Source organism: Solea solea, chromosome 17 (genome assembly GCF_958295425.1).
Source record: "Solea solea chromosome 17, fSolSol10.1, whole genome shotgun sequence".
In the NCBI taxonomy this organism is placed as follows: domain Eukaryota; kingdom Metazoa; phylum Chordata; class Actinopteri; order Pleuronectiformes; family Soleidae; genus Solea; species Solea solea.
In genome coordinates, this window is record NC_081150.1 from 16,884,927 (window position 1) to 16,899,087 (window position 14,161).

The 14,161-nt window shown below is 39.3% G+C and overlaps 1 protein-coding gene across 4 annotated transcripts in view; it reads right to left on the reverse strand.

The window, feature by feature from the left end:
- Positions 1-14,161, reverse strand: part of ryr3 (ryanodine receptor 3) — a 132,262-nt gene that overhangs the window by 23,312 nt on the left and 94,789 nt on the right. For all 4 annotated transcript variants that reach the window (XM_058612944.1, XM_058612942.1, XM_058612943.1 and 1 more), the window contains 17 exons: positions 13,415-13,613; positions 12,783-12,877; positions 12,422-12,567; positions 9,943-10,030; positions 9,750-9,842; positions 7,973-8,140; positions 7,259-7,318; positions 7,044-7,178; positions 6,396-6,508; positions 4,871-4,967; positions 2,816-2,928; positions 2,681-2,732; positions 2,539-2,598; positions 2,341-2,440; positions 1,415-1,494; positions 1,259-1,335; positions 1,107-1,180 (listed from right to left, as the gene is read on the reverse strand). In XM_058612944.1, the coding sequence (XP_058468927.1) occupies positions 1,107-1,180; positions 1,259-1,335; positions 1,415-1,494; positions 2,341-2,440; positions 2,539-2,598; positions 2,681-2,732; positions 2,816-2,928; positions 4,871-4,967; positions 6,396-6,508; positions 7,044-7,178; positions 7,259-7,318; positions 7,973-8,140; positions 9,750-9,842; positions 9,943-10,030; positions 12,422-12,567; positions 12,783-12,877; positions 13,415-13,613 (1,750 nt within the window). The remainder of the gene's footprint in view (positions 1-1,106; positions 1,181-1,258; positions 1,336-1,414; positions 1,495-2,340; positions 2,441-2,538; positions 2,599-2,680; positions 2,733-2,815; positions 2,929-4,870; positions 4,968-6,395; positions 6,509-7,043; positions 7,179-7,258; positions 7,319-7,972; positions 8,141-9,749; positions 9,843-9,942; positions 10,031-12,421; positions 12,568-12,782; positions 12,878-13,414; positions 13,614-14,161) is intronic.

The window sequence follows — 14,161 nt, forward strand, 5'->3', positions numbered from 1 at the left end:
TTACACAGTGAACCATTAAAATAAACAGGAGGACACGTTACCCTATTTGCTAACTTTTTTTTACTTTTGTTGACTTCAAACAACATTGTCAAAGACACCGCGTGATGACGCCAGTGATTTCAAGACCGTAGCTCAAGCAGCAAGCTATATAAACAACCAAAATTCACATTAATCATGTAATTTTGATTGCCTTAACTACCTCCGTCACAGTAGAAGGTTGCTGTGTGTTAGTGGGGGGGTGGGTAGGGTAGGAGGGGTGATGTTAATTCTGCCTTCTTTAGTTTTTTTAAGCCTACATTTTCTCAGGAAGTGCAACATTAACACTGTGAAAGGACTGATGTATATACACTGACGGACCACTTTATTAGGTACACCTGTTCAACTGCTTCTTCAATATGCCAATCACATGCAACGACATAGGTCCCTAAAATGGTCAAGATGACCTGCTGGAGTTCAAACTTAGCATCAGAATGAGGAAGACATGTGATTTAAGCTGCTCTGAACATGGCATGGTTGTTATGGTTGTCGTTGTCGTTGTTGTTGCCTGACTGGCTGGTCTGAGTTTATCAGAAACCGCTGATCTACTGGGATTTTCAAGCACAACCATCTCTAGGGTTTACAGAGAATGGTTAAAAAAAATAAATAAATAAATAAATAAAATATCCAGTGAGCAGCAGCAATGACTTGATCTCAGAGGAGAATGGTTGGGAAAAAAATAGAATGCCAACAGTAATTGAAATAAACACTTAACCGTGAAGCAGACCCACTTTATTAGGTGTACCTATTTAAGTGGTCGGTGAGTGTATATTGATTAGTCAGTGTTCTTGTATCGTCATGCCAACAAAGACTTGACACTGATAATTACCACTACCACTACTAATTAGGAACTAGCATTTAGTAACAGTTTGTGAACTTTAAGGTCATGGTTCAGCATTAGCGCAGTGAAGAGAAAAGGCTAGAATATTTTGTAGTTATGTGATCATGAGTGTTTCAAGAGGGATGTAGTGTACTTCAAGAAAAAAAACCTCTGAAAAAACTGGGGAGCTTTGAATCTTAACAAAGAGAAAACGCATAGAGAACCCCACCCACGCCAACTCTTCACTTACATGAGCCTTCCTCTGTCACCATGCCAAGACCCTCTGCTTTGTTCTGCCTCTCAAATGCATTTAAGTCCAGGACACTGACGACAGAAAGAAATTCACCAGTCAAATAAAAGCACTAGATTTCTCCTTTTTTCCGCTGCACATGTACAGGGTACCTGCAAGACTGCATCAGTCCTGACAGGCTCTTGAAAAAGCCTGCATCTCTCTTCTCTTTCAGGTAATCAAGCATTTTCTGCACAGAAAAATAACAACGGTATTAGAAGAAAGATGACAAGGATAAACTCAAACTGTAAATATGTGTATTTTCTGACCTGCTGAACTTGCACATTGCCTCCATTGAGGATGGAGATTCCCAGTTTGAGGGTGCAGGTCACCATTGGGCCAAGGCGACCTGATGGCAGGGGATGGATTTTGAAATAAATATTTAAAAAATAAAATACAACTTTGATTTATTACAGGTCTAATACCTTTGCATAGTACCTTAATACTAGTATTACTTCCACAAAGGAGGTTATGTTTTTGGGTGCATTTGTTAACAAAGCTCAAAAAACTTAAAGAGTGGATTTTGATGAAAGGGAGAAATTGCGTGGGCAACTTTTGATGATAATCTGGATATACATCAATCTAGACCTGTAGTCTGGTTTTCTGTAAGATGTCTATTCAATGTTTCTCCACATCATTTTACTAATTTACTAATCTGTGCAATAATTAGCAGCATAAGCCACTTTTGTAAATACAATCCATATTTTCTGTACAGTATTCAGTTTCTCTACACATCTAAATACATAGTGTTGATGTAAATTGCATACCTCATTTTATTTTATTTTATTTTATCTTATTTTAATATTTGTTTCTTTAAGTAATCTATGCCATTCTGTTCTGTTCTGTCCTTTGTAACATGTATGCTACTGCACAAGTGAATTTCCCCGTTGTGGGATCAATAAAATACAATCTAATTTAATTTAATTTAATTAAATTTAATTTAATTTAATTTAATTTAATTTAATTTAATTTAATTTAAAAAATCTGAAATAGATGTGGACCTAAAAAGGGGATAAGTAAACCTCAATAAAACAACAGGTTTGGGGTTTGGCAGGTGTTCAAGTAAGTAAAAATCAAGTAAATTTAAAGAAAGGAAAAACTCAGTCTGGATTACATTGATGCTTTGCATTGTTGTTTATAAAAGACAAAAGGTCAAAAGCTAAATCCCAGTAAACAGTGGTCAGATGATATTTACCTTTACTGGCACTGATCATCTGCAACACCATCTGAGCTGCTCCGCGAGCGTGCAGCCGCGCCTGCTGATAAAGGGTCTTCTGCTTTTCCATCTCCTTTTCCTGAAATCAAACACACACACACAAAATAATAGTAAGTGGGGGGGGGGGGAAGGAGGGTGAGTGAATTACTATTAAAACTACTAAATGACTGCAGGAACCTCAAACGTCTTTTCTTTCCCTTCTTCTTCTTCTTCTTCTTCCTCGTCTTCTGCACAGCTCTGAAGACCAAGTTTAAAAAAAGTTTCAATTTGGAGATGTATTTAAATTACTTACTGATAAACAAAACTTAAAGTCCCCTACCTTTGCCATCATGTCTGCATACGCAATATACAAAGGATCTTCTTCCAAATAACTGACAAAGTTAAACCACAGAACATTAGCATGTGTGAATTATTGTGCTTTATTTAAATCTCTTTCTGAAAATAATGATCTCACCTCCTCTCTGTCAGAGCATTGTGGCTGAAGTGGAGAATGAGCTGATGGAGAGGGTCGGGCTGGATCTCAGCCACCTCCTCTTCCTCCTCCTCCACAATCTTCATGGGGGTTTTCTGCAGGGGGTCCGCAGGTGTAAACAGTTAGCTCCGCCCACACCTCGTCTCATGACTCAGCTTCAAAACTCATCGACATTTGCTTTAATCACCGACATACTGTATGTTCCCATTCACACGTTTGTAAAAAAAACACTGAAATGAGTCATTGACTAGTACCGGCATGCTGATGGGTCTCCTGGTGATCCAGCACCAAGACGTTTAGAGTGGATGGTAATGAACAGTTTAGGAACCAGTTTTCAAACACATGCATATTAGCAAACAGATGCAAGCAGGAAGCCATTTGGTGATATGACTGTGAACATGAATAATGATCCTGACAGTGAAGGATTTGACATGGAGCAACTATCACAGCAACACAAATGTCCAAACTAGTCCAAACTAATAAGCTGACAATAAAAATGAGCTTCTTTCCAAGAGGAACAGTATACGGTGTCTGATAATTATTGTGCTTCTGTACCTAACGCTACCCTTTAATCTTGTTTATGGCATAGTTTTAGGCGCCGTTCAGACCTGGTATTAATATCAGTCCCCAGTGATCCGATCGCCTGTATTTAAACACGTCCTCGATGCATCTCCTGTGACCACAGGAGATTAGGTCTGGCTCTGTCCTTTATTCAAAGAAAGACTGACAACATGACTGCTTGCGTCAACAAAATTATGTTTTTAATGATTCCAATTGCACTGTTGTGTGCATGTCGGTGTGTTTGTTCACGAGTGACAAAGCCCTACTCGTGCTACTGTAACATGAAATAAGTTCAACAACTAGCAAAAGTGAATCACATGGCCAGCAAATTAACACATGAGCACTGACTGGTCTAATAATCAGATGATTCCTGCTGAGGAGGTGGTTTCTTCTCCACCTCCAAATGTGTTTTTGTGATCGCATATGAGGAAGACAGTACATAAAAATGAACATAGTCAGCCAGTTAAAGCTCATGAAAGAGGATGTAAATAGCAACTCCACCGCTTCCAAAATGAATTCGGTTTGAATGAAAGTCTGTGGGAAAATGAGGCTAATTCTCACTTGATTGATAACGCAAGTAAATATTTTCCTGCAGAGTTAATAGTCTAAATTACTAGTTTAAGGTCTTTTTCAATACAACGCAATGTTAACTTTGTAAGGGAGTTAACATCGCTGTGTGATTGACAGCTTGTATTGTCCAATGCAATAAAAATGTGCTGTATCAAGGCCATGGTTCAGAGCTGTACTTGGCACAATCTGCTCATGATCGGATCACTGAGGATGGATGTTAACACCAGGTCTGAACAGGGTCTTGGCATTTTGTGTTTCATATTTTTTTATTGGTGTGTATCCAAGAATAACAAAGGCACTTGCATACATCAGGACACTTTGGTGTCAGCATTAAATGTTTGTATACACCCTTAGATTTAGATGTGCATATTTTCAGGAACAAACGGTCTTCACGTCTTGAATGGATTTGCTGCACATCGCAGTACAAAGACCTAACATGAAATGTGGTCATCACATGACTACGCGAGCATGCCACTGACGTCACGGCCACAAAACGTACTGTAACGTCACCTTCACACTCAACACTACAGACTTACAGAGTACAGCGAAAGACAACTGATGGGTTGGATCCAGATCGGACAGCCAAACAGCTAGTGACAGTCTCCTACTCCTCCTTACCACTGCTGTCAGAAAGGCAAAGCCCGCTTTTCTAGAGCTGTGAGCGCCGGAGCTGGCCCTGTGTCTCCTGAGTTGGTCATGCAGCCTCTGACCCCTGACGGATCTCTGTTTGAAGGGCCTTGAGCGCCTAACGCGGGGGCCCCTGGGTGCTTTGGGCGAGGTCCCCACCCGGGAGCGCTCCCAAGGCTCGACAGGCGCTGAACTAAAGAAGCATTCAGCAGACAGGACTGGCAGCGGTGTGCCAACGCAGGGCACGCGGGGCAAGGGCAAGACAAGCCCAGTACTTACTGCCAGATCCTGAACTAGCTTCTCCTCAAAAGAGTACTCCTCTGCCTCTATCCAAAGCCTCTGATAGACCGGGACGAAGTAGTTGATAGCGCGATGCCTGGGAAAGGGGGAGGTGGGGAGGAATGGAGGGGAGTGGGGGAGGGAGGTACAGTGGCATTAGGGCGGGTTCTAGTGAGTTTTTGGAGGAAACAGGAAGGAGAGATGAAGGAAGTGGGGAGGAAAGGGTTACAGGAAGTGTAATTTCAGGCAGGGTGGTGATTGGTCAATGTGGGACCCACTGGCTCTTCTGACTGGTCACAACTGCTGTTACATCCATCAGGTTTGTAGAAAGCATGCACATTTTAGAGGGGGGATATGCATTTTTCCATCACACCAGTGGATCTGTGAGACAGCTTGTCTTTCTTTCCTTATAACTATTCAATTCATACAGTACGTATATATATTCCCCATTAAAAACGTCAGATAAACAAATTTGTATATCATCAATAACAGACAGGCAGCAAAGAATTACAAAACACCTGTATTTTTACAGCAACTAGATGTAATGTTGTAACCCAGCTAGCCATCTTTTCTATCACAATTGCATTCAATTGATTCAATTCCATCTTTCCTCTAGTGATATTTCTCTGTATTTGTCCATTAAAGCTGTAGTGGGTAACTTTTAAATATTAATGAAGTCTTCTAGATTTATTAGCTCAAACAAATGCTGATTAAGGCAATCAGTTCCAGCGCATTAGATTCGACCATGAAAAGTTTTGTAATTTGATTCTTCTGCCAAAAGCCCTGAATGTTCAGGATAATTGAAATGTACTAATAGGGAAGACAAGCCTGGATAACTATCGATGTGGCTTTTCTTCATCGAAAGCACTGAAAACAGTCCTTTGTTCAATAGAATAAACACTTCTAGGAACTTGTTATTGGGGGGTAACCTCAAAGGGACGACAGCAGTTACACGCTACAGCTTTAAGGGTTCACCTGCAGCTTGTAGTGCTTTTCCACACTTTTAAAAAATATTTTTGTTTTCACCAATTCTGGGGGGCTCACACTAGCGGACCAATCAGAATCAACAGTGCATAAACGACTGGTTGCTCGGCAGAGATCGGTCCACAGCCTGAAGGATGGCGGGGGAGGGAGGTTGAACGGATGATGCATTCGCCCAGTAGATTCACTTTACCGTCAGTAAGGAGAACAGGTGGTCAAAGCTGGAGGCTTTGAATGCCCTTTCCAGCCAAACCTCCCGATAGCCATTCAGGAAGTAATTATTATTTTTGTATCTGAGGGAGGATGAGGAGGTGTTATGCATAAAAAAAAAAAAAAATACAACACAGAGGAGAGAATGTCGTTAGGGAGGTGATGAGGGGTTTACATGGGCACACAATTAAGATAAAAAACACCTCCCATGACTAGTTGGTGATTGCTTGTTACGTCAGGTTAGATTGAGACAAAGCAATGTCTTAACTGGGTGGTTTATATAGATAAATGTCAATCTTTGGTTATTGACATAGTTTGTCACAGCGACACTCACCTGGGCAGATTGTAGAGCGGAGCCATACGGAAACAAGCCACCACAGCACGCTTACGCTGTTTGGACATGAGCTTCTGCCACACACACTTCTTGTTCCTCAGAGGTTGCTCCACCTTAGGGGACGAGGAAATGATTCAAAAATTCACTGTTCACCAATTGATTTGGATGTTTAGTTCAGGGCACAACTCCCAAAAGTTTATTTTCACAATTGCCCAAAAGTTGTTTTTTTTACCAAAATTCTATAACCCTTTAAATAAAATATAATAGGATCCGATAAAAGCAGGACACCTTCACATTTTGACAAGTGTGAATAAGGTAATTATTATGACTCCTGTTATCAGTTACTTTTAACTTGGTTTGTCTTAGTTTTTATGGGATTTCTTTTTAATTGTTGTCATTATCATTTACCTCTGCTTTGTATTGATGGTTTTAATTATCGTACAGCACTCTGTAAAAGCATTTGAAAGGAGCTACATTAATGTTATGATTACTATGCTATGATTTTGATTATAACAAAACATTTTCACTACAGTAAGCTGCAGCTTATTTGTGTCAGCTCTAGACTTAAGCCAAAAACAGAGGAAGTGCTATAGTACTCAAATGCAAATGCAACACATTTTGATATTTTGTGAAAAGTTGTGTTGTTACCTGCTCCAAGTGGAAAACTGCATTAGAGATGCTCTGGACTCGATTCACTGTTTGTTCCGGGGGTGCAGGTTCCTCGCTCTTCACCACCACGTCCCTATAGAGGTCCAGCTGCCACTGGACCGCTGGGTCATCAGACTACAACGTAGAAACACAGCAAATTAATGAGTCAACTGCAGGAATCTATTATTTTTCTATAATGACCTATCATTACTGACCTTGTCCCGGAGATGGAGATTCTGGCGCAGGTGCTCCTTCACCTCGTCATCTGTGTCTTTCTGTGAAGGGACAAGAATTCATCATTACACAAAAGTACTTTGTTAGATCCTCGACTTCTATTTAAATAATTATCTCCACCAAAGAGGTCATGTTCTTGCTGATTGTCTGTAAGTGGCATAACTAAAACAGTAAAGAATTCATTTTGATAACATTTTCTAGGGATGTAGGCCTGAGGAAGAAAAGATGAGTGGTCTTGGTAGAAGTCTGCACTCTCCTAAGAGTCCCAAAATGTGGGACGAGGCCTGCTAGTGGGTCATAAAGCTACAGCAGGTGAGTCATTAAAAGTCTCTACAAGAATATCCTTTAAAAAGGTTTTCAATTTTCCCTTTTGGAATTAAGTTTCTAACAACAGCATGTTCACAATCAACTGTAAGAAGTTATCAGACATAATGAAAACAAAGCCATAATATTTAAGGGCTATATTTTTTATATAGAGTCTATAAAAGGCGTCACACACAGGATTTCATACATATCACAGATGATAGTGCTCCAGTCTATTGCTCAATCAAATTATTTGTCGTAGAAAAACATGAAATAAGGCTAATTTTGCCAAAGTGTGATGAGGAAGATTACACAAACACAGACCTCCTACATAAAAACAACTTAATTTGTAATGTATAAAGTTTCCACCAGGTTGTATTTCCTCATCTTACCAGACTGTAGCGCATCTTGGCCAAAGAGATGAGCTCCTGGTCACCTGCGGTGCACATGTTGAGGCCAATGGGCAGCAGCTTCTTCAGGGCAGCGACAATCAAAGAGGTCTGGATGGAGTAGTATTCCCCACGGCGGAGCTTATGTTTCCTCTCCTGGTCCCCACCTGACTACAGTGACACAGTGATAAAAGTTTATTCTACAGTGGACGGAAGAATTAATGCAGGTTAAGTAAAATTTTAAGTTTATGGAAGCTTCTGCCTCTAACCACAAACAGTTTGACCAACCTGATGGTGCTGTTTGGACGAAAAAAAGACAAACAAACAGACAGACAGACAAAAACAGAGAAGTTAACATAGAGCTCTATGAAGAGATATAGCAATATACTTTTTAATATCCGTGTGAAACTTTAATATTTAATACCCCAGACATCATCTTCATGTACGTCTGTGTGATTATGTAATTATGTCGATATCACAATCACAAGACAGATGATGTCCTGTTGTAGTTTTTTTCCAAATTTTTAGCATCCAGTGTAAAGAGAGGTTTTCATAATTCAACCCTCTGTTTACTCTGCATTCTATATTTTTCTGTTTAAAAAAACACAAAAAAGAACTGATGCTGCCTGAACACTGATCAATACAAATCACATGTATACACAAACTGCTTCATCGCACAGAAAAGCCACCACACAAAGCACTTTTTCAGGAAGAAGATCTGAAAACCCTTTCCTTTACTGTGATGGATTACGGATAAAGCTGCCCCAGTTTGGCCAAAACAAATACACAACACTGTCATACATCCAGATATATGACTTTAACTGAACATCAACCAATATTTTATGTTGCAAATCCTTGATGTACTGGGGGGAAATAATAGGTGGGAAAAGACCCACCACGTATTCAACTTCTTGGGTGCAAATGTCAAGGACGTGATTAAAACACAGGAAAAGTCTTTATAAAGGCCTTGTGCTTTTCATTAGCAGAGTCTCTGAAACGCAGCACCAGGAAGGAACAGGTAGAGGTGGATCCCATCAGGAAGTTTTCACATTTTCCAAAGTGCTGACATAGTGAACAGGAGAGCAGAGGGAATTAGTGAGATAAATCTAAATGAAACCCAGAGAGGACAGAGATGGACTGTGCTACGTCTCATGGGTTTGTGATGACAGAACAGCTTTTATCCAAAAAAGAAGACCTCCATCACCGAAGGGACACCATTAGTCTTGGACTTACCTTACCTTTACTGCATGAGAAAAGTTCATTGACAACAACCCCTCAACTGTTGTGAGGCTCAAAAAAAGGATAGTTGTTATCATTATGTCAAATGATATTCTGTTGTTTTTAGGAAAACAAATGTATGTGTGAGTTCTTTAATATTGTGAGGCTCAAGGCTGGCCTTTGTTTTCCTTCAAAGAAAAAATCTCACGAAAAACAAACCCCACCATAAGCACTATATTTTTAGATAGTAGAGTCTTTTGTGGATCTCATACTCACAGTTATTCATCCCTTTTAAAGTCCTAAACATTTACTGACTGCCCACAAACATACATTTTAATCAGTTTCTTTTTTTTAGATGTGGTACCTCTGTTGGAGACAATGGTGCTTTTATAGGATCTATAATCAATGACAAAATAGGATTTATAATTAATGCTGTTTTCATCCACATCTTGTGTATGTGTATAAATAATCTCATATCATTTTCCCAGCTAAAAAACATACTTTGGGGAAGCTCACTGAGGCAAAATGTGACTAATAATGGAATGAATATTAATTTATTTACCTTGGACATCTTAGCCTTGCCTTTTCCAGTCAGGAAGCTCAAATTGTTGATTTCATTCTGAACCACAAAGTTCTGCTCCTCACGCTTAAAGTTCTGCATTAAGGAGACAAAGAAAAGAGTCCTCAACACCAGTAACCCCTCTCCCCCCCAAAAAACGTCATAGTGTGATAAATAAAAAATCAGCAAGACTAACATTGGACTTGCACCAGAGAATAAAGATGTCAGCCACCATCCTGAAGAGCTCAGTGGAGTACGCGTCAGGCTCCTTCAACCACCTGGACCTGAGGTGGAGAAAAGACAGAAACAAGGATAATTTGGTGAGGTTATACCTCTATATCTTCTTATTTATTTTGTTATACTACTGTACAACACTTTAGTCAACTTTTAAAATGGGCTTTGGATTGGATAAAGAAATGGGAACAAGAATACATGTAACTACCTTTCTAAACAAAGTATATAACACATAACATGACAATACATAAATATTCTCAACAACAGGAGACTGTATACACCGTGTGCACAATTATTAGGCAAGTTGTATTTTTGAGGATTCATTTTATTATTTTATTTTTAATTACAGTGCTCTGGGTCAATCCAAAATGTCAATAAACCTGAATATTTAAGAAAGTAAAAGTGAGGTTTTGTCTTTCTTAGGAGAATATATATGTGCACAATTATAAGGCAAATATAAGCGTGCATAATTATTATTCAACTAAATGAAAAAACGAACATTTTCCCATCTCACTTGTTTATTGTCATCTGTTAAAGTGAGAATAATAAAACAACTCAAAATTTACAAATAAACATTTCTGATGTCAAAAAAAAAAAATCAGTGACCAATATAGCCACCCTTCTTTTCAATAACTGTCACAAGCCTTCCATTCATGGAGTCGACGATCTGTTGACGATCAACTTTTTGTGCAGCAGCAACCACAGCCTCCCAGACACTGTTCAGAGAGGTGTACTGTTTTCTTTCACTGTAAATCTCCCGTTTAAGGAGGGCCCACAGGTTCTCAGTAGGGTTTAGGTCAGGTGAGCAAGGGGGCCATGTCATTATTTTTTCATCCTTATGGCCTTTACTGGCTTGCCATGCAGTGGAGTACTTCGATGCATGCGATGGAGCATTGTCCTGCATAAAAATCATGGTTTTCTTGGAAGATGCAGAATTTTTCCTGTACCACTGCTTGAAGAAAGTGTCTTCTAAAAACTGGCAGTAGGTTTGAGAGTTGATTTTGAGGCATTCTTCAACCCGAAAAGGTCCAACTAGCTCATCTTTAATAATACCAGCCCATACCAGTGCCCCACCTCCACCTTGCTGACGTCTGAGTCGAAGTGGAGCTCTGGGTCCATTAACAGTCACTCTCATCTCATCAGTCCATAAAACCGAAAAATCTGTCTTCAGATATTTCTTGGTCCAGTCTTGACGTTTCAACTTGTGTGTTTTGTTCAGTGGTGGGGTTTCAGCCTTCCTTACCTTGGCCATGTCTCTAAGCACTGAACACCTTGTACTTCTGGGCACTCTGGGTAGGTTGCAGTTCAGGAATATGACAGCACTGGAGGACAATGGGTTCCTGGTAGCTTCACGTTTGATTCTTGTCAAATCTGGCAGTTATAATTTGTATCTTTTTTTTCAATACGTTTCTTGCGACCCTCTTGGCTATTTGCAACAAAACGTTTGATGGTTTTGTGGTCACGCCCCAATATCTTAGCAATTTCAAGAGTGCTGCATCCCTGTGAAAGACTTTTTACAATTTTTGACATTTCAGAGTCCCATTTTGCCTGAGGAAGAGAAGTTGCCTAATTATTATGCACACCTTGATAAAGAGTGTTGATCTCCTTAGGCCACCCCCTCCCTCATTACACAAATACACATCACCTGGTATGCTTAAATCCAATAAGTACTCAAGTTTATACAGCTTGAAGTTGGAAAATATGCATAAAAATGATGATATGGCCAAAACACTCACTTGCCTAATAATTGTGCACACAGTGTATTATGGTACTATGAGTTGAGTTGTAACCTCCAACCAACTTACCAATTTATAACCAAATATATTAATACATTGGCTCTATTTATTTATATTCTAATTTGCAATGTGTGCTAACACAAGCATGGGAACAGACACAGAAATGAGGCTACCAAACAATACAAGTACTTCATATAAAGTACAAAAAAACAGAACTGGAAAAAGACTAGGCTAATAAGCTAAATAAAAATACAAGCACATACTGTCAGGACTCCTGTTTTGTTTTGGTTTCATCTCTCTCTTCCCCCACTCCCTGTTCCTTGTTTAGCTTTCCCTCCATTTATATGACCACGCCCACTTCCTGTCCCTGCTCTTTTCACCTTGGCAACCTGTGCATTACTGCTCATACTCCAGCATTCACCACATGTCCCTGCCATGTTGTCTTTTGTTTGCTTTCTCCAGTTTTTCTTGGTTTGTATTATTGTTTTATGGATTTTTCCTTGCCTTTGCCTGGTTTAGACTTCTTTACTTTGTATGACTTGAGTGACTGTTATTTGAGTTATAGTTACGTTACAAATACAGTTTATCCATACATACCTATACTGACATTATGCCCCATCCCAGTACATTCACAAAAATATGCGCTAACCTAATAAACCTTTAACTTAAACTCTTTCCAGTTAAGTCGATGTCCCCATGTCGTACCTGTTGTTGTCCACATAACGGATGAGCATGGGGTAGAAAGCGTACAGGTCTCTGCAGAGCACAGCAAACTCGTCCAGGATGAGCAGCTCAGCCTCCTGGTTGTCACCTTTGCCGTCGGCCTTCAGCAGCTCCTCTTCGGCCACAACCTACGTTTTTTGCAGCACATAAGCAGTTTATCTTCAACTCACTGGATTAGTAAATCCTCATATACATCACTTCTTCTAACCCCACAGTAATAATCTAATCTCTGTCCTCTGAGTAGCTTCTTGATCCTCCTTCCTTTAAACTGGACAGTTAATGAAGATAAAGCACAGGTTTGTCAGAGCTATAATAATTTGGAATATGTATTTTGAACTCTAACCTTCACGGTCTTCTTCTTTAATTTGTCCAGCGTGGGCAGGAAGTGGGTTCTGAGCAGATCTGCTCCAGCCTTGCAGATGATTGGCTGAGAGTAGACTGTGAAAAAAGGGACATGAGAATATTTTCAGTATGGATGTTTGTACAGTATATCTCAATATAGATTATTAAATAATAAAAATAAAGTGTCTGTAAACAACTACCAAACTATATTCACCACTGTAACCTTTTAAGATGAGTCTTTATAAAATGCAGTCTTAATACATAGGATAGATTTCCCCTTGTTTTGATTTCCACTTTTATTCCATCTTATATTTAAATTTATATGTATCTTATATTATCTAAAAGTAAAAGAATAAGTAATTAAGTTCCCGAATCCTCCTTTTTGCTTATGTTTTTCAAAAGATTAATTTTCTGCCTTATTGTAATTCATGTCAACAAAAAACAAGATATTTGCTCATCTGAGAAGCAAGATTTATGGGCTGTTGAATTCCTGCACCACTGCAGAATCTTCATCATAATGCTGTCACACTTAATCAAAATACTTGCAGTGTCTTTCAGTTTAGATTTTGCACACTTTATTATTGTGAATAATTGTGAAGCCCTATCTGGTGTGGCACAGATTCTGTCGCCCACCTGCAATCCTCTTCATCCAGGGCGCATCATCAATGCCCAGGTTGTTGTTGAGAATCTTGAGGATATTTCCCAGGATGATGCTGAGGTGTTCGGAAGTCACCATAGTGCAGCAATGGGAATCTGGAGGCGAGTTCTCCGGACCTTTCTCCCACCAGTAGGAAAGGTAGTTACACAGCATGGGGAGGATCACCTCAATGACCTGCAGGATAAATGGACAGAGGGTTGAATTTGGGTTGAATAGAGGGTTTTTAAGGACAGCAATGTCCATCAAGTAATGATAAGTGTTGTAAATTTGGCACCAAAAGCCAAAAAATAATTTACACCTTGATTCCAAAAGAAAATAATACATTTGTGTCATGCACTATATACAGTATATACTTTGCAGTTAACTTAGTTCAGAGAAGTTAATTAATTTTAGTTGAAGAGAAGTTGCTATTTAGGTTGCAAAATCATTAACTTAATTTAATTTTTCTCCAAAAAGGAGGTAGAGCCCAAAACACTTACTCCATTGCCATTAAACCTTATAACAGGGCACAATATTTCGATCTGATGTGAAGATACCGTATGGATGCCTCAACCAAAGAAATATGGTCATAGTTACTCCTACTGCAGTATGGTCAAATAATGTCCAGAAAATGTTTTATTCTCGACAATAACATTCACCCTTAGCGGTTTGGATATAAAATGTTATTATTTTACTTTGTTTTGCAGTTGGAGTATAGAGATGTGTTGTATTGTTGTTGACTT